Below are 26,418 nucleotides of genomic sequence, written 5' to 3' on the forward strand. Positions count from 1 at the left end.
GATGCAATTTTGTTTTAGAGTGTATGCGAGCCCACAGTCTTAGGCAAAATTACACCCTTTTGCCACACAACAATAATCGTCATCTAAGTAATTTGCCGTTCACGCGCCGAATACTCGCTATGTTTCCGCAAGGAGTCCGTCCGCCGGAAAATCATTACTAGGGGTGCTATTCTCGACACGCATGGCGGCTGCACGACCGCCATTATCCGCCATGTTTACTCTCTGATTGGCTGTGGAGAGCTAACGTGCCTTAAAATTGGTGCCGGGAAACGGAAGTGTTGCGAAATGTCATTTTGCGTTTTCATCAAGATGACGAAACGTGACGTGGAGCTGCAAATATTATGGACTAATACATTTTTTTTTTGGTCCTTGGCAGGTATATTGTGATGTTAGCGCTTCAAAAAGAATGTGAGCGGTAGCGTGCAGAAGCCAGTGCAATGCATCTGCAATTGCGCGAATATGTGGTGGCGATGCAAGATGCGCCATGCCAGCTTGCTGATTGGCTGGAGGAATATCTCGTGAGGAGCGTCACAGGAAGGGCTGTTTCGTAAACGTCATTTTGACGATGCCTGACGTTGCGCTGGGCCGCCACTGCTGAGATTTTCCGCCATAATTTTTGCTGCGACGAGCCGCGCGAGTTATGCTAATGGGCAGCCATATGCAATGGCAGCCGAGAGGAATGCGTATCGCCACATTTTCCCCGTCATTTGGCACCACGAAAATCTTTTGTTCATAACGCGTGCTCATAGTATTTGCATCGCTCTCTGGTGGTGTTGGCATTTGTGTTTGGGGCCATCGTTTTTTAAAAGAACGCGTTTATACGAAATAATATTGGTTGAACATAGCAAACTTTCGGCAATGTTGTCCACTTTTCACTGCTGCATTTGTATTGTAATCAAGATTAATGCATTTTCGCACAATCAAAAGTTATGACAATGACCTCTTTCTAATTTATAAAAAGAAATGTACGCAAGGCGGCGCCTTGAAGTTTCCTCCCTCGGTGCGAGTAACCAGCTAAATGAACAAGAGATGGCAGCGCCGGCGCTTGCGTCGCGCTAGTGGATATCTCTGGCGCGCGCAACGCTATCGGTGATGTTCGGCCGTTTCTCAGCCAGCCGCGTCGGGCTGAGTCACTTGCGTTTCATGAGATAGCGATAACGTGGCCTAGAACGTGCGCGCATCGCCACTGGTAGGTCGCGTATGTTGTCGAAAGCAAGAAACCAAGCGCGTTGGTGCCAACATGCGATGACTCATTGCATTTTCCGGGGACACGCATCCTTGCTATTGAAGCAGACGACGGCCTGTACGCAGCAGACGACGGAAGCGAGAAGCGTTTTCGACGGAATAATCATACGCTTTGAGATAGCTGCTTTATTTTTACTGCGGAGGAAAACTGTTTTGCTTTACCAATAACGCCACATTCAGTGTCTTCATTTCAGTTTCTTAGGCGAAACGTCAAGTTGGCGTCACGTTACGTAAGCAAAACGGGGCCACCAGCGCTATTTTGTTTGCGCCGCGCCTACGTCACGCATCGAAGAAAATGGCGGAATGTCCAGAATAGCGCCCCTAATCAGGTGGTCTGCGTAGCTCGCCGGTAGTCATATGCGCAAACGTAGATGAATCACTCCGTCGCGTTTCCGCTACTTCAGCGATGGCATTTAGAAATTAGCGATGCGAACCAAGCGAACACACGAGGGAGGAAACGGGCGAGGGAGGGCTTTTCACTTAAACGTGCGGTAGGCTAAACATCTGCGCAGTGAGTGACATATGTTTTTCTTCTTGTTCTTTTTTTTCGTATCACATTCAACTACATACTGCTACATATCTGCAGGAGAGAGGTAACGGAAACAGCTAGCCGAACAGAACGCTGGAGCTGAGTTTAACGATATGCAGATATCCATACGCTTGGACAGGTCGCGCACGTGGTTGACCTTGGCATCAAGTGCCGCGCTCGTGCTCGCCCGTGAACTATAGTTTTCTTTAGATTAGGGGGACAAAAGGCCCGTTGGGGCCCCCTAATCTAAAACTCTCTTCTAATCTCACTAACGGAGCGACGTTACCTGTATAACGCCAATAGACAACGAAGCCAAAAGAATGCCAATGAAACCATTGCATGTCGGCTTTATATGGTCGAATATATAAACAAAAAAATGGAGACTCTCGATTTGCTCTTTCTCTCGTTCAACCTAATATTTGTATTTCATCATCATCAACGTCGGCATCGTCGTCATCGTCGTTCTATGTATGTCAAGTGCAGGACGAAGGCCCCTTCTAGCGATATCGTCTTATTAGCAGTTACAATTACCACCGGTCGGTGTATCTCAGACGCCGTCGTGGCACAAATATATGCCGTGCATTTTTTGGTCGACTTCGAGTTTCATCGAGGGCTTCAAGCTCATGCAATATCTGGGACGCCACACGTCAGAGCGTGATCACTAAGCTCCGCAGCTGTCATTGCGAGGTATATGTTGAAACGTTGCACGTTACACGGACAGAACATCCTCCGCAAAGGGAAAGGATGCATGTGTCCGTTTGAAATGAGCGAACGTATACGAGGGGGGGGGGGGGGTAAGTGCGCGGGAATTGAGGCTTATCACTAACATCTAACATGGGCAGTCAACTGGCTGTTTGCGCGAATCCGAGTGATATGCGTTTTTCTTTCTTTCTTTCTTTCTCTCTTTCTTTCTTTCTTTCTTTCTTTCTTTCTTTCTTTCTTTCTTTCTTTCTTTCTTTCTTTCTTTCTCGCTTTCTCTCTTTCCTTCTTTCTTTCTTTCTTTCTGTCTTTCTTTCTTTTCCACAATGCTTGGCTACACAGCTGTGACTTTTGTGAGAGAATCACAAATGGAAACGTATAAGCCGAACACAACGGCGGAGCCGAGTTTTAATAACGCTTGCAGAAATAACAATCCGCTCGTATGCAGATCGTGTACCTGGCTAACCGTGGCAACAAGTGCGGCAGTCTATTCTCGCCCGTAAAAGAACGTCCCTCCCCCCCTCGCTCCCAAACGTATCTTTTTATCTGTTCTCTATATTGCGTTCAAGACCGCCTGCTCCGTTAAGCTCGTTGTTTATAATACAGGAATTCAGCTAGTTAGCAGCGGCGTAGCCGGCGGGCTTCGTGCTTCGGAGTCGACGACTTGTCGAACGTATAGCTATAACCACTGCGGCAAGAGTTGTCCCAACTTCCAGCATGCCGAATGCATGCATTCGTTTGAAACGAGCGAACGCATAGGAAAAGGAGGGGGGGGGAGAGGGGGCAGTGCGCGGGAATTTAGGCGTATCACTAACATCTAACATAGGCAGTCAACTGGCTGTTTGCGCGAATCCGAGTGATATGCTTTTCCTCCCTTCCTTTCTTTCTTTTTCTTCATAATGCTTGGCTTCACAACTGTGGCTTCTGTGTGAGAATCATAAACGGAAATGCATAAAAATAACTATCCGCTCGTGTTCAGGTCGTGTATCTGGCTAACTATTCGGCATCAAGTGCCGCAGTCTACCCTCGCCCGTAAAATAACGCCTCCCCCCTCCCCCCCCCCCCTCGCCCCTCGCTCCCAAACGCATCCTTCTACCTGTTCTCTACACTGCGTTCAAAACCACCTACTCCGCTGAGCTCGTTGATTGTAACATAGGAATTGAAGTAGTTAGCGGCGGCGTATATAGCCCGCGGGGTTCGTGCCTCGCAGTCCACAATTCGTCAAACCCAACCGATTACTGCGCCAAGAGCTGCTCCAGCTTCAATCATGCTGGAGGCGGGGACGTGGAAGTGCACGATCACGGCACTGGTCGCCGCACTTGCGGCACCGCTGCTGCACTACCTGTGGTTCTCGCTGCGGAGATTGTTTCGACCCGATCTGCCGCCTGGACCGCGAGGCCTGCCTCTCCTCGGCTACCTGCCCTTCATGACCCAGCACGGACATCGCGACATCGAGACGCTCAAGCAGAAATACGGCAACGTGTTCGGGTATGTTCATACCGGATTGGATGGGATGCTCATATGGTATGGTATTCCTTATGCGATGGCGCACACCCACTGTGGGGGATTGGCCAAGATTTGGATGAAATTATGCTATCTTTATTAAAAACTAAGATTGGTAAAGCTAACTGGAGGAAAGGAACAAAAATAAGATGTTTAAGAATTCCAGACAATCTCTTTGTAGCAATTATAAAATCCTCCACGGTTGAGCAAATATCCTTGTGGCACTTTCCAAGAGAGGAGGTTCCTAGAGAAAGGATATTTATAATTGAAAAGCTCAAACCAAGCTATACGTGTAAATCTTGATTCTAGATTTTTTCTTAAAGAAGTGAAATGGCGGCAGAATATGAAAAAAATGATCTATTGTTTCATCTTCTCCACAGACTGGGCACAGAGGGGAGGGCACCAGACCAGCCCTATGACGATAGAAGTTTAATTTTGGTATACGACAACGTAATCGGGTAAAGATGACTTCAGTTTTTCTCGTGTGAAAGGAATTTTTGGGCCAAGGGAATAGGAGGTGTCGATATTCTGAAAAATTAGCTACAGCTGGGTTCAAGAAGTCTTGAATTATTGTATATCTCCTGAATCTAGTAGTCTTCAGGTAAGCTATTGTAGGAAGTAATGGAAATACAGGGCCACTGAGGGCCGCTCTCGCGAGACTGTCAGCCATTTCGTTCATGACTAATCCTTTATGTCCAGGCACCCAAAGCAATCTAATTAAATTTATGTGGACAGGCACTAGAAAATGAAATGTACGTAAAAGGTTAGTGACACCATTTGCTGTGAGCGAGGAACATAAGGATAAAGAATCTGTTATTATTACTACCGCCGATATTGACGAATTTAGTCTGCGTAAGGCTAGAACTTGAGCTAGAAATTCAGCCAAAAATACGGAACAGAAGTCCGGAATCCTGATTGCAAATGACTAGTCTAGAGCGGGAGAGAAAATGCCAATTCCAGATTTTTCTTCCCACTGTGAGGCGTCTGTCGCAATGACCATACTTATAGATAAACACAAGAAATGGTCCTGTAATAAGCCGTTTAATATATTATAAGAGAGATGTTTTGCATTATTTGGGTACATGTCATCATATATAATTTGTAGGTTCTCTCGCACATCACAAATAGGCGGTATCTCCCAGAGATGTACATTTAAGGGATTTATCAATGTTTGTACGAAGACCACCTGTGGTGTATGAAAACGATGCCAGTTTACTCCGAAGAAAAGTGCAGGCTGGGAAATAAATATGTATTTCAATCTTGTAATAGGGGATTCATACAATTTTAAGACTGTTTGCACCGTCAGTAACCGAAATCTACACAATATGGAGGGCAACCTAACTTCTTGGTGTAATATGTTATTGGCAACATATTTCGGTAATCCGCAACACAGTCGCAGGGCTTCCTGCTCAAGTAGAACAAGGGGACGTAATTTATAAGCTGGAGCACTAGAAAATAAAACACATCCAAATTCTAAAATGGGCCGCACATACATTGTGTATATCATTAAAAGTGGATCTCTCCACATTTCGGACCGACTGTTGCACAGCTTACGTAGCATACCAACTGCTCGCACTCCTTTTTTAACCATATGGTCAATATGGCCGAGCCAGCTGAGGGAACCGTCATATACTACACCTAAGTATTTCACCGACTCCACTTGAGGTATAGCCTCGAGGCGATAGGATATCGATATATTAACGGGATTGTTAAGAGGGAAAACCAATATCGAGGATTTTCTAACGTTAAGTGAAAGGCGAATTTTGTTTAACCAGGTTTCTATGGCGTTGAGGTAGTTTTGTAGTCGATAATATAGAGAGTGAATATCACTGTCTGATGCGAAGAAAGCAATGTCATCCGTGTATACGTATGTTTGTATATCTTGATGAAGAGGAATGGAACACATCAGAATATTAAATAGTAATGGTGAACTGACAGCTCCTTGAGGAACACCTCGTGATTGATTATATATACTCGAGGAAACGCCTCTCAGGCTGCAGTAAAATGTTCTTCCATTTAAAAATTCACCAATCCAGTTTGAAAAATAAGAGAAGCCAAAGTACTTCTTCTTCTTCTTCTTCTTCTTTAAATTGGAACAGATCATTTAGCCGCAGAAAACCGAAACAGCGTTCTACACGAAAGAAAATTGAACCAACTTGGATCGCCTTTACCTCTGGCCATGGAGAGCTCAAAAAAATTGAAATTATGATTAAATTTCGGGGTTTTACATGCAAAAAAAAAGAAAAGCAATATTACGATCTGATTCTGTGGTATGCCGTAGAGGTGGGGTTCCGGATTAATTTTATCCACCGGGGGTCCTCTCGCGGCAGCACGTCTGGCAAGTGGTCGTGAGGCCGCGGGGAGGCCTAAACATCGCAAGAACGCAGACTGGGATCGTTGCCTCGGCCATCATGGCGGCGGCGAGGGTTTCGAGAGAAGACGTGCGGCGGATACTTTCTGCCCCAACCTTCACCAGAATATCCTGGTGGTGAGCACCCCCGATAAGGGGCGTGCTTTGGCCTATGCCAAGATTCAGGTCATCCGCATCGGGCACAAGATACACGAGGTAGGCGCGTACCAAACCACACCATATGGTACGCTCAAGGGGATCATTGGAGGCATTCCCATCGAACATGCTGCGGCGGAGATTGGCCTGAACGTCGTTAACGCAAGAAATCCATTAGCAAGAGGGGCGCAAAGAATTGGCAATACGACTACCGTAATTGTAGTTTTTGAAGGCCAAAAGGTTCCAAATTATGTATGTTATGGCCCTGTGTTAACGAGGTGCAGTCTGTACCGCAAGCATTTCGATGTCTGCAAACAGTGCGGCAAAATAGGACACAGAAGTGATGTTTGTCCTAACCCCAATATGAAAGTGTGCTTCGATTGTGGGGCCAATAACCCTGTCGATGGCCACGAGTGTAACCCTAAATGCAAGCTTTGTGGGGGACAACACCCAACGGCCGATAGAGAATGCAAGAACAAATACAAAACTCCCTACGTAGTAACTAAAAGGCAGTGGGAGCGCAAGATGGCGGTACAGCGCGTACAGCAACAACTACCATCAGGAGAGTTTCCACCGTTGCTGACGTCAGCAGGAGCGAGCAGCACAGCTGCCGCATGCTGTATGTGCGAGTGAAATCGTAGGGGGGGGGGGTGGAATGGCTGAGCCGACGATGGTGGCTCAGTCGTGTGTGCGCAAAGGAAGAAAGCGGGGAGCAAGCGCGCCGCCTTCCGTCGCGCGCGATACATCGCGGGGAGAGCGTGGAATTAGGGCAGAATCTAGGATTCTGTGAATCTGTGAACGCGCAACATGTTTTTTTGCCTTGTTTGACGCATTATATACATCGACTTTTTCTTAGACACGTAGATTTATTGGGGACTTATACGTATATTTAAATATCTTGTATCGAGATATCGCGTTTACGTGCAATGAACTGTGTTTCCAGTCACAATTTTTGCCCTTTATCAAGCTGTATCTTCACATTTCTAATGCACGAGTGCGAGTCGAAGTAATGGTTTGGTTCATTATCTGCGAGGCATGCGCGTAGCAGAGTGGTATCTCTCATTTACAAAAGTGGTACGCATGTGTGATGAGGATAAATGTTCTTTAATGCTCTCATACACTGGGTTGAACATGGTTGCCTGACATAATGGACACCTCGAAATCTGAACAGCGTGGTGTCGCGAAGTTTTTGACAGCTAAAGGTGTTTCCCAAAAAGAAATTAATTGCCGTATGGCTGCCGTGTACGTTGAACATTGTATTTCAATAGCCACTGTAAAGCGTGGGAGCAAACGGTTCAAAGAAGGATGGGAAAGTTGCAAAGACATTCCAAGACCGGGCCAATGCCATCGTGCAATCACATCCCGCACGATATCAAAGGTTGACGAGCTGATGAGACAAGAATGGAGGACAAGCATCGATGAACTGGCAGAGCGTGTGAAAATGAGTCACGGCTCGGTTCACGCCATAATTCATGAGCACCTCGGTTATCGGCTCTTGTGTGCGCAATTGATGCCCAAGATATTGATCCACCGCCAGAAGATGCAGAAGTTTGGCGCTGCTTTGACTAATCTGATCCGGTATCACAATGAGGATAACGATTTCTTGTTTGCTATTGTGATCGGGGACGAACCATGGGGCCACTACTACGAGTATGAAACACGACGGCAAAGCTTACAGTGGAAACATTCGAATTTACCACGGCCAAAGAACTCGAAGGCCGTCATTTTCCCCGGAAAGGTGTTGTTGACATTTTTCTCGAACGTAAGGGGCCATTACTGATAGAATTTGCTCAATCTTGAGAGACTATCAATTGTTTCCGATGTTGTGAAACGCTGGAACCACTGCGTGTCGCAATCAAGAACAAACTACGTGGATAATTGACGAATGGGGTCATCTTGTTCCACGACAATGCCCGTCCCCACGTCGCTGGTGTGGTTAATACATAACTGGTAAAGTTCAAGTGGGAAACCCTGCAACATCCGTCATACAGCTCAGACCTGTCCCCTCGCTACTTCCACATTCTGGGGCAACCGAAAAGCAGCTCAACGGAACTAGATTCGTGCCGGACGATGATGTGAAAGGGTCAGTTACAGACTTTTTGAAGCAGCAACCTAAGGAGCTTCATGAGACGGGTATCACGCGACTCGTTAGTCAATGGGGCAAATGTCTAAATTCTCATGTAGACTGCTTTTTAATAAAATACCTCGTTTGTCATATATTCGCACTGACTCACATGCATTTGACTCGCCCTCGTATTGCTTGCAGAACTGCTTTTTATACGTGCTCTCTGTTGCGACTATAATTTCGGTGCGATTACTCACGATTCACGACTGGTGACAGATGCTCCTGCGTAATGCATTGGAACAAATGACAGCATCATGGAGATTTTTCACTGGCCGTTGCATATATACAAGAATGTACACATGGTACTTGAATGACTAAGTTTCATTAACATATTTGTCCTCAACTTGTTCATTTCATGGCCTTGTCATTTTTCATATCAGCGGCATGCGCTGCTTTCCTGGTTTCGAACTGATATAGTTCTAAAGTTCGTGTGATGTTTTCTTTACTTATTAAATAGACAAAAACATGGAAGCGTTGATATCAATTACTTTGGGCACAATTTTTGGCACATACGAGAATATACTTTTATGGAAAAATACAAATTTTACTTGTTTGGACAGTACGTAACGTTCGTTTACAATTCGTTTGCTGCGAATTCTGTAACGTTGGTTTACAGAATTCGTTTACAGCATTTTTGACAATGGTAATGCAGTTATTATTCATGTGTTTGATCCCTCGACAAATTGTTTAAGAGGATCGAAACTTTAGCTGGGGGCCCAATCCGACGCGGCCTATTCAAATACATGTAAAACGCAGAAACGCTTTTCTGAGATAGTCCTGCTAATCGCTTTTAATGAAATTTGTTGCATTTGAGAGAGAAGGTAAATTATAGTGTCTGTTGGAAACGGAATTTCGATTTACGGCCTGAATTTTGTACAAAGTATTTTGAAAAATTTGAAATATCGAAAAATAGAAGCACGACGTTTACAAAATAATACCTATGTACCAAAAACAGATATCTCGGTTCTGTAAACGGCAACTGTTAGAAAAGTCAATGCGGAAAAATTTGGTGTGTCAATTTGTATCGTGCGTGAATTGGTCACGTAGTGTACAAGGGTTCTGAAAAAGTCGTATTTCCATAATACAAATTTCTTTTAGATTCATGTTTAACATATCTATTTTGTCCGCTGTAGATGTACTATTAGGCGCAATTCACAGAATTGTGCTATCATTTTTCATTGTTGAGTTACTGAGTTTTAAGCTTGATAGTTCCGTTTTCTGAAAATTTGCGATTTTGGCCAATTTTTAATATAGTATTGACCGCCTAAATGAAAAATTCGAAACCAACAGTCGCTGCAATTTAAATTTTTCTTTTATATTCAACAAACATCGTCAAATTTGGTGCAGTTGTTCCGAGGGAAAACGAATTACCCTTCTGCATGTATTTAAATAACAGCACCCGAGCTAAAGCTTCCTCTTAAGGAGGAGGCCGAGCTGCAACATGAGCCTCCCCGCCCCCCCCCCCCCCCCCGAACGAAATTTCTGGCTACGCCACTGCCCGGCAGTGGAAAGCAGCCTAAACCATCTTGATTCCCAAGACGGGCAAGCCACCCAACATTGAGAACCTCCGGCCGATCTCGCCTTCGTCGTGTGTGGGCAAAGCGTTGGAGCAAGTACTCATGAACAGGTGGCAGAGGTACCTGGAAGATTCGGGCTCTACCCAAATACCGTCATCAGGTTCCGAAACAAGCTCGGAACTCAGGACGCCATGATACAACTGAAAAATGAAATTCTCGATGACACTACCAACACGAAAGACAAGCGAGCCATCTTGGGTTTGGACCTGCACAGCGCTTTTGACAAAGTGAGACACTCTGCGATCCTGGCCCAAGTGTCGCAGCTAAACATGGGCAAGAGAATATATGCGTACATCAAGGATTTTTTGACGAAGCGGACCACCGAAATCATTGCCGGTGACCTGCCGCTCCAAAAGAAGAAGCTCGGCAGTGTCGGGACCCACCAGGGCTCGTTCATCTCCCCCTTACTTTTCAACCTTGTAATGATAGGGGTGGCCGAGCGCCTCTCGCGACTCGCGCGGGTCCGACACACCATCTATGCCGACGACATAACGCTCTGGGTCCCAGGAGGAAGCGACGGACAAATCGAGAGTACGTTGCAAGAGGCGCTTGAGGCTATCGAGGAGCAGCTGGACGGGTCTGCGCTTGTCTGCTCCCCAAGCAAGTCTGAGCCGTTGGTGATTCCCCCAAAAAGAGCAGCTAGGAAGACGAAAGGCAGCAAACCTGTGAGAGAGCAGGAGACAATAAAGATCAAGACGAGCGGCGGTGACACGATCCCGGTTGTCGAGAAGATCCGAGTGCTGGGGATGCTGATTGAGCGCAAACGAGTCAACGGCGAGACGGTCAACCGTCTCGCGGCCGATGTCACCACGGCCATCCGCCTCATCAAGATGGTGTCACACAGAACAGCAGGCATGAAGGAAGAAAGCCTCACCCGGCTAGTGGAATCCTTCGCTATAAGCCACATTACATACGTTGCTGCTTTCCACAACTGGAGGCCGTGCGAGCGAAATAAGATCAATGCGCTCATACGGAAAGCGTACAAGGCTGCACTCGGACTTCTCGACTGCACAAGCACCAACAAGTCCCTGGCCCTGGGAGTGCATAACACCCTGGAGGAAATCGCTGAGGAGCAGATTACCGCTCAGCTCGCGCGGCTATCGGAAACAAGAACGGGCAGACAAGTGCTGCGTGACCTAGGCCTTGGGCCAAAGGAAAGGGGACCCGGAAATACAGAAGTGCCTGTACCGGACGCAATTAGTAGACGGCTACGGGTATATCCGGTGCCAAGAACCATGAACCCTGAGTTCCACAAAGAGCGGCGTGCGGCGAGGGACAAGGTGCTCATCGATCTCCATTTGAAAGACAGGGGTGCCGTGTTTGTAGACGCGGCGGAGTATCCACATGACAGAAAAGCATTCGCCGCTGCAGTCTTCGGGGCATCGACCGGTGCAACAAGAACAGCGGCGAGTGTGTGCACTCGATGGGTGCATCCAGCCAAGGAGGTGACCATTGCCCTGGCCATCGCCAACCCCGAGTGCACGACTGTGCTCTGTGATTCTAGGACGGTAGTGAGAAATTATGCCACAGCAAGGGTGTGTGGTGAAGCCGCGCGTGTGTTACGTGTGATCGATCTCGCGAGTGAAAATCGGTGTGAGACGATAAAGTGGTTTCCGGCCCACATGGGCAGTGATGTGTCGGATCACAGCAACGCAAACCACAACGAGACGTCGAACGCGGCGGCGCGAGGACTAACCAACTGTGCCGCTGCTACTGCGCTCGACCCGTCGTGGTGGTGGGAAACCAAGGACAAAATGACTTCCTACAACGAAATTGTGAAGTGGTACAGACTAGAGCGAAGGGCTATGCCGCCACCTCATCCGGGCTTGACCCCTAAGGAGGCGGTTTTATATCGACAACTTCAAACGGGGTCGTTATTCACCCCGGCGTTGATGAGGCACGTGTGTCCAAGTGTTTATGTAAGTGACATGTGTTGTGTGTGCCGAAAGGAAAGAGCCACTGCAGCTCACATCCTTTGGGACTGTGCTAAGAATCCGCACGAAGCTGCAACAATAACAACGCTCCCGCCGCGCCTCGAGGCCGCAACGAGGTGTTATGATCAAGATGTCCAAGGCCAAGCCGTCCAGCAGATCTCGGCGGCCCTCGAAAGGACAGACCGAGCGAAACCGGAAGGAGGCTGCCACCCTAAAAGAGAGGCAGGGGCGGTCAAACAAAGGGAGTAAGTAGTGAGGCCACGGCCGAAGTAGAGGCGCCACAAGCCGCGAAGACATCATGGCCGCGTCACGGTGACTGCTCCCTAACAGGGGAAGGTTAACCGTTCGGCAGGCATCACTTACTCCCTCCACCTGGGGTTCTTTAATGAGCACGCAGTACAGGATGCGTGAGCGTTCTTGTGTCCCGCCCTACCGGATTGCAGCCGCCGCGGCTTGGACCTCACCCGCGACCTTGTCCTCGCCAGTGCAATTTGCGCAATGCCATATAGTTGCAGGGCTGCCGCGTCGGGATGTCGAAAGCACATTCGCGAGGGCATTCGGCTGACAGAGGGTATACGCTGCCTTGAAAACTCCACTTACAATTCGTTAATTGCTGTGTGTCTTGTACAGTAACTAATTAGGAAAGATAATTAGGCATTTTTGTTTAGTCTAGTCGATTGTGCGTTTTAATATTTCATACGAGTTATGTCCGCCAGCTTAAGTAATACAGCTCAAAAACTAGAATTATCTGCCCCCCGCAATCTTTAAAAATCCTGTACAGTCTAAAAGCAGCAGCAGCAACAACAGTAACAAAACACGCCGTAAGTAAAACCTTGTTATAACGACGTTGAAGGAGGAGACATAAATTGCTTCGTTATATCCATTATTGCACTTACTGCCACTACGTATACCTCTACGGGGATATCAAGGTGAATTTCATTTATTTTGTTGTATCCATTATTCCGTTATGTCAAGTTTCGTTATAACGATACTATTGCCCGTTGTATTGAGTATCTGTCTTTTTCACTCCTGTGCTGTAACGTGTGACAAAGTGGCAAATTTTTTTTCTGCAGACTTCAGCTCGGTTTCCGGTACGTGGTCTTCTTGTGCGACTTCGGCTCCATAAAGGAGGCCCTTTGGAACGATGCCCTACTCTACCGGGCGCACGAATTCCCCCTCAACGTCCACGAGAAATCTCAAAGTAAGCACGTTTGCCTCGGTTGTAGAAGATATTACTTTGCACGCCAGTGTCGGCTGTGGTATAATGTCACTGTCACCACCAGCATCTAACTAACATCGATAGCGGTTTCCTCAAATCAAGCACCCTCGCCTCATGAGCAACAAGCAGTACATTCACAGCATATCGCAGCATCATCTGCCAATCACCCATCAACATCCGATGAACGCCCAATGAACATTGATCGTGGCAGTGGTGTTGGGGGCGTTGCCAGAGGCAAGGTTAGCCTGGCAACTGCTCCGCCTCAGCGTCCCGATCCCTGTCGTGCAAGCGTGTCACCGTGAGTCCGTCAGTTCCTGTTTCTCGCAGAAATGTGAGCAAATAGTGGGCGAGATCTCGTAGCACACTCTCCGTGGTCCTTTCAGGGAAAACTACACTTGCTCTTCCCTCGAGTGAGGAAACCTTCCCCGTGGTGGCATAGTTGCTTTGGCATTGCGCCCCCATCATTACTTATATAAGCCCGAGGGCGTGGGACCAAACCAGTGACCAGGGGACGTATTCACAACGGTTTGTTTTTTGTTTGTAAGAACCTCTTTCTGATTGGTCTCAGCCTGTGCTAATATTACGTTCGCTGTCACCGTTGGACGGATTTTGTTCTTCGAACTTTACTATAGCGTAAAAACTTTTTGTGAATGCGGTGTGAGGATTGTGAGGTCAATCCCACCGTTCGTAACCAGTTGTCAAGATTGGAGTCGAGCATGAATTAGATGGTAGCTGGCCCATGCCGTCATCCAACTTATCCACGCTGAGGACATTGTGCAAGGGAAGGACTGCTTCTCATGGAGAACGAGGAATATGGGCTGATTTACAGGATCTACATCAGGACCTTGCAGTTTGTCAGTCTAGCATGACTGCGAGAGAAACTACGCCGAGCAGCCGCACAACAGCGGTTTATAAACACTCGGTCCCCCCTCGATCCCAAGGTGAGGGAAACGACCGACCAGGCACCATAGACGAGCCGCCTCTTTGCGCGAGGGATTACACACACACACACTTCAGCACAGGTTCACGGTCCTCAACTGAGGTCAGACGGTCTTCGCAGAACTCGGGGATGACGTCAGGAACGCTGCGTGGGAAGGGACTTCGAACGACGTTCCCTCGGGGACTCCCTTGTTCACAGCAGACCAGGTCGGCGGAGGCGGGTTCCGTCACAAAGCTTGGTTTGTCGAACTCATCTCGGCAATACCGCGACGTAGAGTGGCGGACGTGCCACATTGTCCAAGAAAAGTTGACGCCGCTGTCGCAACTGGCTCGCAAAACTTGCACCTCAGCGGGCCGTTCTGAACAGCGGGCCCAGATTTGTAGCGGCTTGGCACAGCACTCTCAAGCAATTGCGTGTGTCCGGGGCTCTGCTTTAATGTTTCCCTGTCTCGTTGCATTCCGTAGTACATTCCCTGCCGTGAAACAAGATCACTCAGATCTCTTTTAAAAAATAACCTACCTTACAAGTCGCTCGCGGACATTACGGTTGCTTAGGTGATGTTTCTATTGTTAGTACGAGCAGCTTCGCAGGTAACTCTTTATACACTGAAGAGGAATGTGAAGTTAAGCTGGATTAATGAATAACACCTCTGGAGTACCAACGGTGACAACACCACACTGGAGTTCTCTCACTAGCTGCGTGTGACGTCACGAGTCTTCACCGCATGTATGCTCCTGACTAGTTACTGCAAATTAAAGGAACCAAATGTTCAACCTAGGGAGCTTGGGAACCTTTTCCTGATCAGAAACAACCCAAACTTACGAATGTACTTTTAAACCTGTGACGTCTCGCTATATATGTACCATAACTCCGCCGCGGTTTGAACGCGAAGTTCATAACGAGAAGCTTCGCCCTTATTAATGATCCTAGCTTTCATCTAACATCGCAGCACCTTCAGCGATTACCGTGCTCGTACAGACATCTTACTCACAGGAGTAACACAACTAGGCTAGACTGTGGCTCACAAGTTCACCAGATCAGAAGTTACTTGAACAGCGATAAGTATATGAAGGAAATTAACCATAGACATAGAAAATAATAAAGCGGCAAGTATGTCCAATTACATCTCGCCTAATTTCTCGCATATTAAATTTACTGCATTAAGAGCGTTTTTGTTTGAATAAACTCTAGTGTTTTGATCGAGTTTTTAAATGTAGTAATGCATATATGTAGAGTGCTCGTTTATGTTCACATTCCGTGTGCGTTTTTCACATGTGTATGCGTGCTTGTATTGTTATCCCTTATTCGTTGCGTATTTGTGTGTATTTTCTTTAAAGGGACCCTGAAACGCTTTTGACGATTTTCTACAAACGTATTGAGTCGTTAGAGTAGGTCCTTCTGATCATTAATTGACACATCTAAGTGTTCCGCGTAAAGCGTGTAATTTATTATAAGGTTTTAAATATGCACATCGCTGCCGATCGCAGCACATTGCTCGGCGGAATTTTAAGCCGCCCCTACCCATATGACCGAAATCACCCATACGACGTCAGTGGGGCGAGCTATCCGATTGGCTGACAAGGGCGCGTGATCGATAATTTTTCCAATTTTATGATAAACAAATGATCTTCGTAATAGTTGGAATGTTAGTTAATTTGTTTTTATGAAAAGAAAGTAACATAAAGAGCATGCACAAGAATAATTTTTCAGTATACTTAAGCACTTCCGGCCGGCACACAGCGTGTGTCATCTGCTTGTGTTACAACGTACTCCATTTTGAACAGAGCTCCGCGGTCAGAGTCGGTTTCAGTCTTTTCGCGAGCACTATGATTCGACTTTGTTGCCTTGTGGACTGCAAACGTAGCGACTGGCAATATGCCAAGTTGCGACATCGTGTCCCTCTGCAAGGCAGCGTACGAGCGAACTGGCTGCTGCGCATAGGACTGCCGCTATTCGATCGGCGCCAGGATTTGCGCGTTTGTGGCCGTCACTTTACACCGGAAGATTACTAACGCAATAACGTTTTCCGAGTCCGGTATTAGGGAAAACGCAAGCGCAAGGGGACAGTCTGGCCGCTTGACTTTGCCGTAACGGGATGAGCCATGAGATGAGCAGAAGGGCAAATGCGAATGGTCTGCACGGTGCAGCCACCTGGTGGCACAGAGCTCAACCATACACAGTAGCAGCAACGAAGCGTGTTCTTCTTTGCTGCTGGTGTGTATTTTTCGCAGGAGTGTAATCTTGAACACGTTGTTTTTATAAATGTTTAAAATGTTTTACACTTGGTTAGAGCAATATTAGCGCCTTGTTTGGCTGGTTAAGCTCTGCACCAACAAGTGTATGGACCGTGCAGACCGATCGGGCCGCTCACGTACGTCTACGCTAAAGTTCCTTCATCAGCTTGAGTTTATGCCTACAGTAATTTGCCGAAATGACCAGCTTGCCTGTGGTTACCGGAATACAAGACACGTTCGGCGCTACGACAGAATGCTCGCAACGCACGCTGCTTCGATGGCTCTTGCTTGGGGTCGACGGCCAAGCGGCTAGCGGAGCGGTCTCGCGCGGGCGGGGGCGGGCTCCAAAACAACCGGAAGTGGACGACGTGACGTCGCATCGTGGCGCTGAACCAGTGAAGGCGGAGCTTAGCCCCGCTCGCTCGGCGAACGAGTTGAGGAGGAAAAGCATGGCAAGGGAGGAGGGTAACTTCTAATCGCTTGTAGCTCTAATAATACGAAACGCTTCACTTAAATTGTGATGCGAATGTTCTACTTAAGCTGTACCCTACGCGTCTACAAAATTTGTCCGAACCGTTTCAGGGGCCCTTTAAATGTACGAAATTAACGTTTCCATTGTGCTGTCACAGTTTTTGTGCAACTGCAGTTCCTGCATGTTTGCAGGTTGCCGCCAGGCGTTGCTATTTCATTTGCGACGCCTTTTCCCGCTAATAGACAACTGTTTCCTATCAAATAAATGAAAAATCGATCATGGGAAGACTGCTTAGCCATGACTAAGGTAGTTTCCCGTAGCTCTTTCCGGCCCATTTTGGCCAAGGCTGAGTTATTAGCGCAGGATACGAAAGATGGATAGATGTAATGAGAATTTAGTGAAGACTTAAGAGCAGGGACGTCGAACGGAGATGCTTTCCTCTGTCCTGTACTGGGGGGAAAGGGAAAGGAAAGAAAGAGAAAAGTAAGGAAAGATGATGAACGATGCTGAAAGCACATACCGTGAGCGCATACCGAATGAGACGAAATCATACCGTGAGACAAGAGATTGCGTCGTTCATTCACAGCGAAGCTGCAGCTTCGCTGGAAAAGAACGACGCAATCTCCTTTCTCAAGTACGGTAGAGGTACACATGTGTACCTCTACCGTCCAAGGAAATTTTCGTGTTGTTGTTGTAAGCAAAAAAACTCCACATACGTGGGCCGATCTCACAGATACTGCAATGCCGGCCCGATCCGCCGCGGAGGTGAAGCGGGCGTTAGTTAAGCACTTCCCATACGTGGGCCAATCCAGGATATATAGTGCAATGCCGGGCCGACCCACGGCAGAAGCTCAGTTCGTCATTAAGGGGCCCACAAACACAGCTTCGCGGGTCATCCTTCTTCACAGAGTAAAAGGGCACTAAGTTTTTTTCTTTTTGGTACACACGTATTCTATCTTATGCTGCGATCGCGTACCGGCGAAGCACTTAACCGCACGTTCCTCATGCAGGCATGATTCTGGCCAACGGGCCGCGTTGGAAGGAACAGCGCCGGTTCACAATGAGGACGTTCAAGACACTGATCAGCACCACGCAGGTTCTCGAGACGTATATACACGTGAGCTATGGCTACGGCTGTTCCTCCGTCAACTTTCTCTTGGCGACATGTCGTTGTCACTAAGAAAAAAAATTGCCAATGCCGTAGACAAACGCCTCTTCATCGTGATCGCATAGGCTGACGACCATGTATTTCTGAGAGTTGCAGACGACCAGCAGACGATAATAGCGATAATTGACTCACGCACTATGACGAACGAAATCATATTTTCATGCAAAGAAACAACAAAAGAGTTTTATGTAACAAGTTTGTACAAATTTGATAACTATTTAGAACCCACCAAAAAAAGCTGGTGAGCTTGACCTAACCCAACTGGATTCGAATCTTTGGACCGTGTAGCAGCGATCATTGTCGATCACGATCAAGAAATTCGATTCGGATCGAGCACTATGGCGAACAAAAGTGAACGTGTGACACCGGCATAACTCGTAGTCACTCTTAACGTCATAAGAGGCTTGGTTGGCCAGCGAGGAAGAAAAAAAAAAGAAAAACGGAACGAAAGACGGTTGGCGGTGCTTGTAATTCGCCGCGACTCCGTAGATTTTCATCGGATCTGCTCGAGCTTAATTAACATTTTGTCGGTAGAAATTAACTGCATTCTAATTGTTCAAAAAAAGATGTAGATCGAACTTCCCAAGTTTCAGGAGCCTTTACGAAGCCACCACCAACGTTGCTATTTAAGAGCGTTGGCCACAACGGTCCAAATGCGGAGAAAAGTTCTTTAAAATGCGTGACGTCACACCGACCTACACCGACGCGTAGGGTTCGCCGCGAAAATAAATAAAATGGAACTTTCGCTTTAAATTTTTTGTCCGATAATCAATGTGTTACCACTAAATAACGAAAAGTGTGTTTTGAAAGGACACCGGATCATTCTCAAGGGATTATGTGTTTCTTTTCTAATATCTCTTTAAAAGCGCTTCTTCGATTTACCTAGTTCGGGCAAACCTTTCAATGACCTCGGCTTTTGATCTAATAATAGGCTCGTCACTGCCACGGCATTTACCTGCAGGACGTAGTTCCTGATTTCACCGGGAGGTGCTGTTCTCAGGCGTTATTGTGGACATAGGAAAATTCCGCCATGTTGTTGAATTCACCATCTTGTGAGCTCTGATTTGCCCACACGGCTGCTACTGCCTTTCTGATTGCTCCCAAAATATCAGCATGGTGGAATTTGACGATGTCCGGAATAGTTTCGTGGAAATCAGTGTCGTGAGTGTCGATGTGTGCTCATGGCCCAGTGACGCTCCATGGAACATTAATCAGTGGCACAACCACAATGCAACCATGTTGCAGCCTGATTTCGTATAGTACCTGACCAAAAAGAAAATTGAGAGAGAGAGAGAGAGAGAACGTCGACAGAGAACTGGAAGTTGTTACGTGTCCTCCAGGGAGCGTTCCGCCCGTAAAAAGTTTTCAAATCGGCGCAATAATAGCCGAGATAGAAATATTTCAATACCGCGAACCCATGATTTCAGCAGGCGGGCTCCACTGCCAAGCAAGACGCTCTCTCCACTCGCCCCGTCAAGCCTACGCAAGCGAAATTCATTCCCTGCGTTCTCCCATACCGGACCTCGAGGATCACGTGTTGCATATGTCACGGTCCCCGATTTTATCTTTCTTTCTTTTTTTTTTTTTGCTCCACGCTTTCTTTTTTTTTTTTTTTGGCGCTGCGCACTTCCGCTGAAGGCGTCGCGGCGCGAACTGTTGCCTCTTTCGCGCAGCGCATGATTTTGCGCGCTGTGCGCAAGGAAGCATGACTAGTGGTATGATTCAGTGCTACACGAATACTGAGGCAGAACAAACGGATCGCAGAGTATGATCACGCGCTGGAGCACGAAGAAAATGGCATAGTTTCGGTACCTGCCCACGTGACCGCACGATCATGGGAACAAGCAGACGAACGGAAGTACATCTCTCTCACTTTGGTTCGAAGTAAAACAATAAACGCGCGGACATTACGTTTGTGTTTTATTATTTCTCTAAACTTCAGTTCGTCAATTCAAGCAACAGATCGCACAGATACCAGATGTTGTCTTGAATTATTCTAGAAGTCACGCGTCACCACGAGCGATGTCACACTGCGGACACGACTGCGTAGGCGCAGGGGCATGACTGCGTCACCATATGGCTTGGAGCACGGCGTCCGCGAATAGCAATAAAAACGGCGTTCTGTTTGAAATTTCAAATCGGACACGATCGTTATCGCGCAATGTATGCTCTGCGCTTGTCAGCTCAAAATGGCCAGACCTGGTTGAGGCGCCCTTTAAGGCCAGTGAGCCATCGGTGACTGCGATACGTGGCACGTGACCTTTGTATAACCGCCCGAAGTAGCTACATTCCCATTGCGGGCGCAGAAGTTCTTATCATAACTGAAGCGGAACTTGCGCTGACGCAGGCAAAATCGCGATCGCCGCGCGTCGCCATTCGCGAAAAATAAAACCATACGCTGCTATCACAACCATATTAGGGAAGCAAGCCAAGTGAGCAGAGAACTGCATGTTTCACCAGGACCTTTTCGTTTTACTGAACCGTCGCCGACGTGACCACTGCCGCATGCAGGACGAACTGTCGAACTTGGTTCGTGAGCTGGCGTCTCGCAAGGGCGAGCCCGTGGCCATCGCCTCGTTGTTGTGTTCGAGCACGTCCAACGTCATCACGGCGCTGGTCTACGGCCGTAGGTTCGAATACGGCAGCCCCGAGCGTGTCGAGCTGGACGAGCTCGCCGATGGGATCCCGGCGTTGGCGGCACAGATTTCGTCCATCAACTTCTTCCCGTGGCTGCGCAGAGTGCTGTCCGTCCTTCGCATCGGAGCATGCGGGAGGCTCAGGAGCGCCATGATACGAAGGGATCGCCTCTCAGAGTGAGTGGGCTGGCCGAGTAGCTCGGGTTCGGGGTTACGGGAGTCTACCAGAGATTCTATACTTGCGATGACAAGTTGTACGTCTTCGTACTGGTTCGTGAGAGTCCGTGTCTGGAGACCTTCGTACGTCATGTGATCCTCCGAGATGGGTAATGGTGCGAAACTTTACTTGTGATAGCCAGTTACGCTTAGTGTTTGCATTGGTTAGTGAAGCGCTTTGGCTGAAGCTGCTTATGTGTCACAGGTGCCTTCAAGATGTGTAATCGCGCAAAATTGTACTTAGTGTTTTCATTGGTTCATGCCATTTTGGCTGAAGCCCTTTGTATATCTAATGGCAAAAAAAAAGGAGATCTGGGAGAAAACCAAAGGTCGTCACCGATATTTCGGAGCCGACAGCAATAATTCGCAGACTGCCTGCTAGATGGCACCAATATGGGCGCTGCGGAACATTTGCTAAGTTAGCTCAGAGGCTTCACCAAGGAGCACAGCTCTGCCTCTTGCTAGCGCAAGGTGGTCAGCATGTGCCTGAATTAAGCCCTACTTGATGGGCTATAGAGAACATACATGTACACCAGCGATCGTCACCGTACGCATGGGAGATACGAACTTGCAAGTTCTTTCAATTTCAGTTTTAGGTGAAGAGTCTTTGTTCTTGTCTGCTTAAGATTCCTTCAGTTGACAAGATTGAATTTCACACATTGTGATGCAGTGAAATGGTATTTAGACACCCTCCTTGTGCGCCTTGTTTTCCCTCTCCACAGGACCCTAATAGGCCTTCACGAGAAAACGCATCAGGACGGCGTGGTTCGTGACTACATTGATGGTTTTCTCAGTGAGATGAGACGACAAGAGCAAGAAAAGACTTTCACGCGTGAGTATGGAGAGTAACTGTGATTCGATGAGTATGAACTATAGCCCCATCTAATCTTCCCTGTCCAGCGGCATCGTCTTCCTGTGTCTTCGGCCTCTGCGCCATCTGCAGCGCACTTTTCTACGAACGTGATCCCGTCCAACCTTCAGCCTCCTTCGGGGCGTCTCTGTGTTTCAGCGACCATGTGTTTCAGCAACGTGTAGTAGATTCAACAAGCCAAGGTCAGCGTCCATCAGATTTTAGCACGAAGCTGCTAGGGAAACTGATAAAACGTTTCTTTCTTTTTCCGTGCATCTGCATCCCCTATGAGAATTCCTTCAGAATTCATTCGCCTTAGTCATGTTTCAGTGCTTCGAGTGAAGGCGGTGATGTCGAGTTCAATCCTGGGAGGCGGATGGAACTCGACGCTAGTAGCTCCCCGTTCCCCTAAAAGGTGTTTCGGTTTGTTTAATGGCTTCGGGCTTTATTCTGGTGGATGGCAAATTTCACTTTTGTGAGACTTTCTAAATACACTCGGTGCTCGGAGAAATATTACGAATACTTCTCCACCCTTTGTATACATTCAGTTTTGGAAACATACCAAACTGAGCCTAACTGGTTCCTCGAGATTGACAGTAGTCATTTTCCTGACCAAGGGACGATTGGCCAGGCCCGTATAGACGTCGCCAAAATCCGTGAGCTCGCAGTCAGCTGGTGCAGGAACCTGAAGGTAGCGTCACCACCTGTCCTGATATTTCTTGAGTCTTTTTCTGGCTTAGCCCCTCTCACGATAACAGTGGCCGTATTGCTATTGCAAAGGCGTATTTTGCTATTAACAGCTCACTTTACTATTCACAGTAAGTGCCTCTCTTAAGGGATGATAGAGAGAAAACTAATTCTGCCTGTAGTAGTCAGCTGGCCTTTTACCATAAAGAAGAACGCCACTTTTACCGCAATAGGAAAACTGTAAGCCAGAATAGACGCAAGGGCGAAGGACACGTAGAGACGCCTCCTTGAAGGTCACGCACCAGTTTTCCGTGACGTCAAGAATTTTGACGGCATCTGCTAGGACGTAGTAAATTTTTTTGTCTGTAAAAGGGGAATACATTGTAATTGAAAAAACGAAATGCCATAGACTAAACTGAGCATGTTTCAGTAACCTTTATTGAGCCAGGAAGTGGCCAGAATACGTGAATAAAAAGAAATTGGTGACGTAGCACAGACGTACGCGGTGCTCCGGTTTCGGCGCGAAACTTCGAAAGGAACGTCGATCTCTCTTTCTTTTTCTTCCAGTAATCAACCTATATCAACTCGCAATGAACGAAAACAGTATTTGGAAAGAACACTTTATCTGGTCTAACATACACGCCGTTTCTCTTTACTGCCTCTCTGAAACGCGCCCTTTGTCGTCGGCCATGCGCTTTGTTGCAGCCGACGTGCTCACGAGCAACGCGGCCTCCTTCTTCGGTGCCGGGAGCGAGACCGTGCGCTCCGCGATAGAGTGGCTAGTACTGACGTGCGCCGCCAAGCCGGAGGTGCAGAACCGCGTCCGGTCCGAGATCGACGTCGTGCTCGGTCAAAGCGGTCAAGGTTCTCGCGTCCTGTGGGAAGACCGCAGCAGGATGCCGTACACGCAGGCCTTCATCTGGGAGATGATGCGCTGCGAGCCGGTCAGCCCTTTCGGCCTCATGCGATGGTGAGCTCCCGAAACGAGGACGTCCCTGCTTTGCGCGCTGTTCTTAGCGGGCTGTGGAGAGACGCTGCTTCCGGCCGACTTCGTCTTTCTCTTCGCGAGAACCTGCTCCACTTGCTCTTGGTCCAATTTGGGAACGCCGCCGCATGCATTCAGACTGGTTTGCGTTGTGGTTATCTCCGTGCGGAATGCGATCGAGATACCCCCACGTAGGATAACGAGCAGATATAACGTTGCTGCTACCAAGACAACCTGCAGTACAGTTACCTTCCAGAGTGGCGTCAGTACATACGCTCTCTGTAGGCTGAATCGAAAGTATATATGGGCATACTTACAAAAATTGTACCTGTATCCTTGTGTGGCGTGAAATTCCTTGGATTTGCGCTGCAATTACCTACAATACCTTCCAGTATGTGCATGGCAAGGGCAAGGGAGCTCATTCTGTCGCGTTCTCATCCTCTAAGTCATAGCGCTATCTGTGATATGGTTTGACGCATCCTGCTTTAGGTCTCAGTAACGCTAAACAACGTTTTTGCTGTTGCCTGATGTTGCCTGTTGCCTCTCCGCGCTATCGCCGCAGTGCCAGGGAGGACACGAAAATAAGCGGCTACGTCATTCCACGAGGCAGCGTCGTTGTCCCTTCGCTGAGGTCCATCTTCTACGACACGTCCTTCTGGGGAGACCCAGAAGTTTTCCGTCCCGAGCGCTTCTTGGTCGAAGGAGGGACCCGAGCCAGCAAACCTGAGAGGTTGATCCCTTTCTCATACGGTAAGAGCGTAACGATGTCTTCTTTCATACTTTAGGTTGTTGCCGCAGCGTCTAAAAAGACAGTACTATGACGCTACACATCAAAGCAAGGCAAAGGAGACACAGGTAGATGCGTGTGGTGGAATAGGAGTAAAGGACGGGGAGCGAGGATAGATATCGGTGAACACGAGAAGCCTCAGGATCGAACCATTGTACTTCGAAGAGGAACTTGTATTCGTCCTCTCCTCCGCCTTTCCCTTTCCCCATTAGTCGAGTGGCCTAAGCGCGCACACGAAGGAGTGAGATAAGGGCTGGGTTTACCCAGCACGGTATCGCGCTAATGCGCAACTGTTAATACGCATACGTCAAGGTAAGCACCACCATGTCCAGGTATGGCATAGCTGATACGTACTGCATGTAGCGTGGGCATATACGCCGCAGTAAAAGTAAATGTGAGTGACGATAATAGGTGATGATGATGTCTATTGGCATACCCTTTGAAACGAGGCGCCGAGAAATACGCGGCTAGCCAGTATAGTATAGGCGCTAGTAGTGACATCACTTAGTAGCAGCGCGGTCACCTAGCAACAGTAGGGGGCCTCAACGCGTTCCCTCTTCCACGGGGGTGGAGAACAGCAGCGCTAGGTGGTGACATCTGGTAACACTGCGGTCAACCAATGCTAAAACGAAGCAGAACTTTCGTTACAGTTAGTAACGGCGCAACGATTAGCAGCTGGCTTAAACGCATTTGCAGCGCCATAATCAACACTAAATTTGAATCGTTGCTCTTGAAGCAAAGAGTTGTGCGGAGCACATGAGTGTTCTCACCGCGGTATGTTGATCGCAATGTTATCAGGTGTCACTATACGAGTGCTGCCGTTGTCGGATACCTATCCTGGCATGCTGCTGCGCACGTGATCAGCTAGTGCGTCTCTGGTATGCTAAAGCTCCATTATCAGGTATTCAGGTTCATCGTATTGCTCGACGCAAAATATGGAATGCAACAGCATATCTCGAGCTCTTGAAGCCTGAGAAACAAAACATTCTTATCGAAAACGTCGCTTCCTTACAGGCAAGCGTTCTTGTCCCGGGGAGATGATCGCCAACATGGAGACGTTCCTCTTTCTTACCACCATCCTGCAGCACTTCATCATCGAGGTGCCTCCCAGTGGTCCGGCCCTCGCTTTCGACGAGGTGTTGACCATATCGCTTAGGCCCCGATCGCAGGAATTAGTTTTCCGCGCAAGAGAAATGCGCGGTTGAAAACACCCTTAAAGCACCTCTAACAAGCGGTTTTGCAGAGTACTTTAATCATGCGCGCTCAGAGACGTCGCTTGGAATTCCTGAGAACCCTCCGTTACCGCTCTGTGGTTATGATGATGATGATGTTTCAATGGCATCCCCTTTGAAATGGAGAGGTGAAAAATGGTCACCTAGCCTGCATGATTTAATCAGGTGTGCTATACATGTTTCTTTTATCTAGCATTTTAGTGTACATCTCCTTAATCTATTTTCCCTCAATATCTACCTTGTACCGCTAGCCATGACTGTAAGAGATCCGGTCGTATCAATCTCTAACCTGCTTTTTTTTCAACAATACTTTAACCGCCTCTTGCTTATCTTGACTGTTTACCGGACGAAGCTTCCCCCCACTACCTAAGCGCTTCTGGGAGGTGTACGCTACCTACATTTCTCTCTGAGTGAATCTTTTTGCATTCCTTTAAAATGGGCTGAGTGTTCTCCAGATTTTTGCTGCAGCATGCGCATGCCACAGTGACGCGCCACCAGTGAGCGACAAGATGAAGCTTGTCATCACTTTAGTGGCCTCCGATGGCGCAGGCTTCTCCAATCTGGGAGGCCATGTCACCCATCACCTAATAAAGCGCTTGAAATTGCCTATATGACTGGAAAGTTGACTTAAAATGGTCAATAGGTCAATCGAGTTCAGACCACCATCAACAACCTTACCAATTACAGGCTGTAGGACAACATACTAACCACATTGGCTTTATGTCGTCATTTTATCCCTTTATTGCGTAGAAAAGAGGTGTGCTCTCTGGCACTACTTTATAGATTGGACGTAATAGTTCTGCGGAAACCCGCAATTTGGAGAGAAGTAATGAATACAGTGAAAATGATACATCCACCCAATCGTAGCATTTGC

The 26,418-nt window shown here is 47.8% G+C and overlaps 1 protein-coding gene across 1 annotated transcript; it reads left to right on the forward strand.

The window, feature by feature from the left end:
- Positions 1–3,587: 3,587 nt before the first annotated feature.
- LOC142585357 (cytochrome P450 2J4-like) lies at positions 3,588–26,153 on the forward strand. Its single transcript, XM_075696070.1, has 8 exons — positions 3,588–3,961; positions 13,192–13,319; positions 17,994–18,100; positions 20,663–20,964; positions 21,726–21,835; positions 23,246–23,510; positions 24,088–24,275; positions 25,327–26,153. The coding sequence occupies exons 1-8, from the start codon at positions 3,741–3,743 to the stop codon at positions 25,515–25,517; spliced, it is 1,512 nt and encodes a 503-aa protein (XP_075552185.1). The 5' UTR covers positions 3,588–3,740; the 3' UTR covers positions 25,518–26,153.
- Positions 26,154–26,418: the final 265 nt, after the last annotated feature.

This window comes from Dermacentor variabilis, chromosome 6, assembly GCF_050947875.1.
Source record: "Dermacentor variabilis isolate Ectoservices chromosome 6, ASM5094787v1, whole genome shotgun sequence".
NCBI lineage: Eukaryota > Metazoa > Arthropoda > Arachnida > Ixodida > Ixodidae > Dermacentor > Dermacentor variabilis.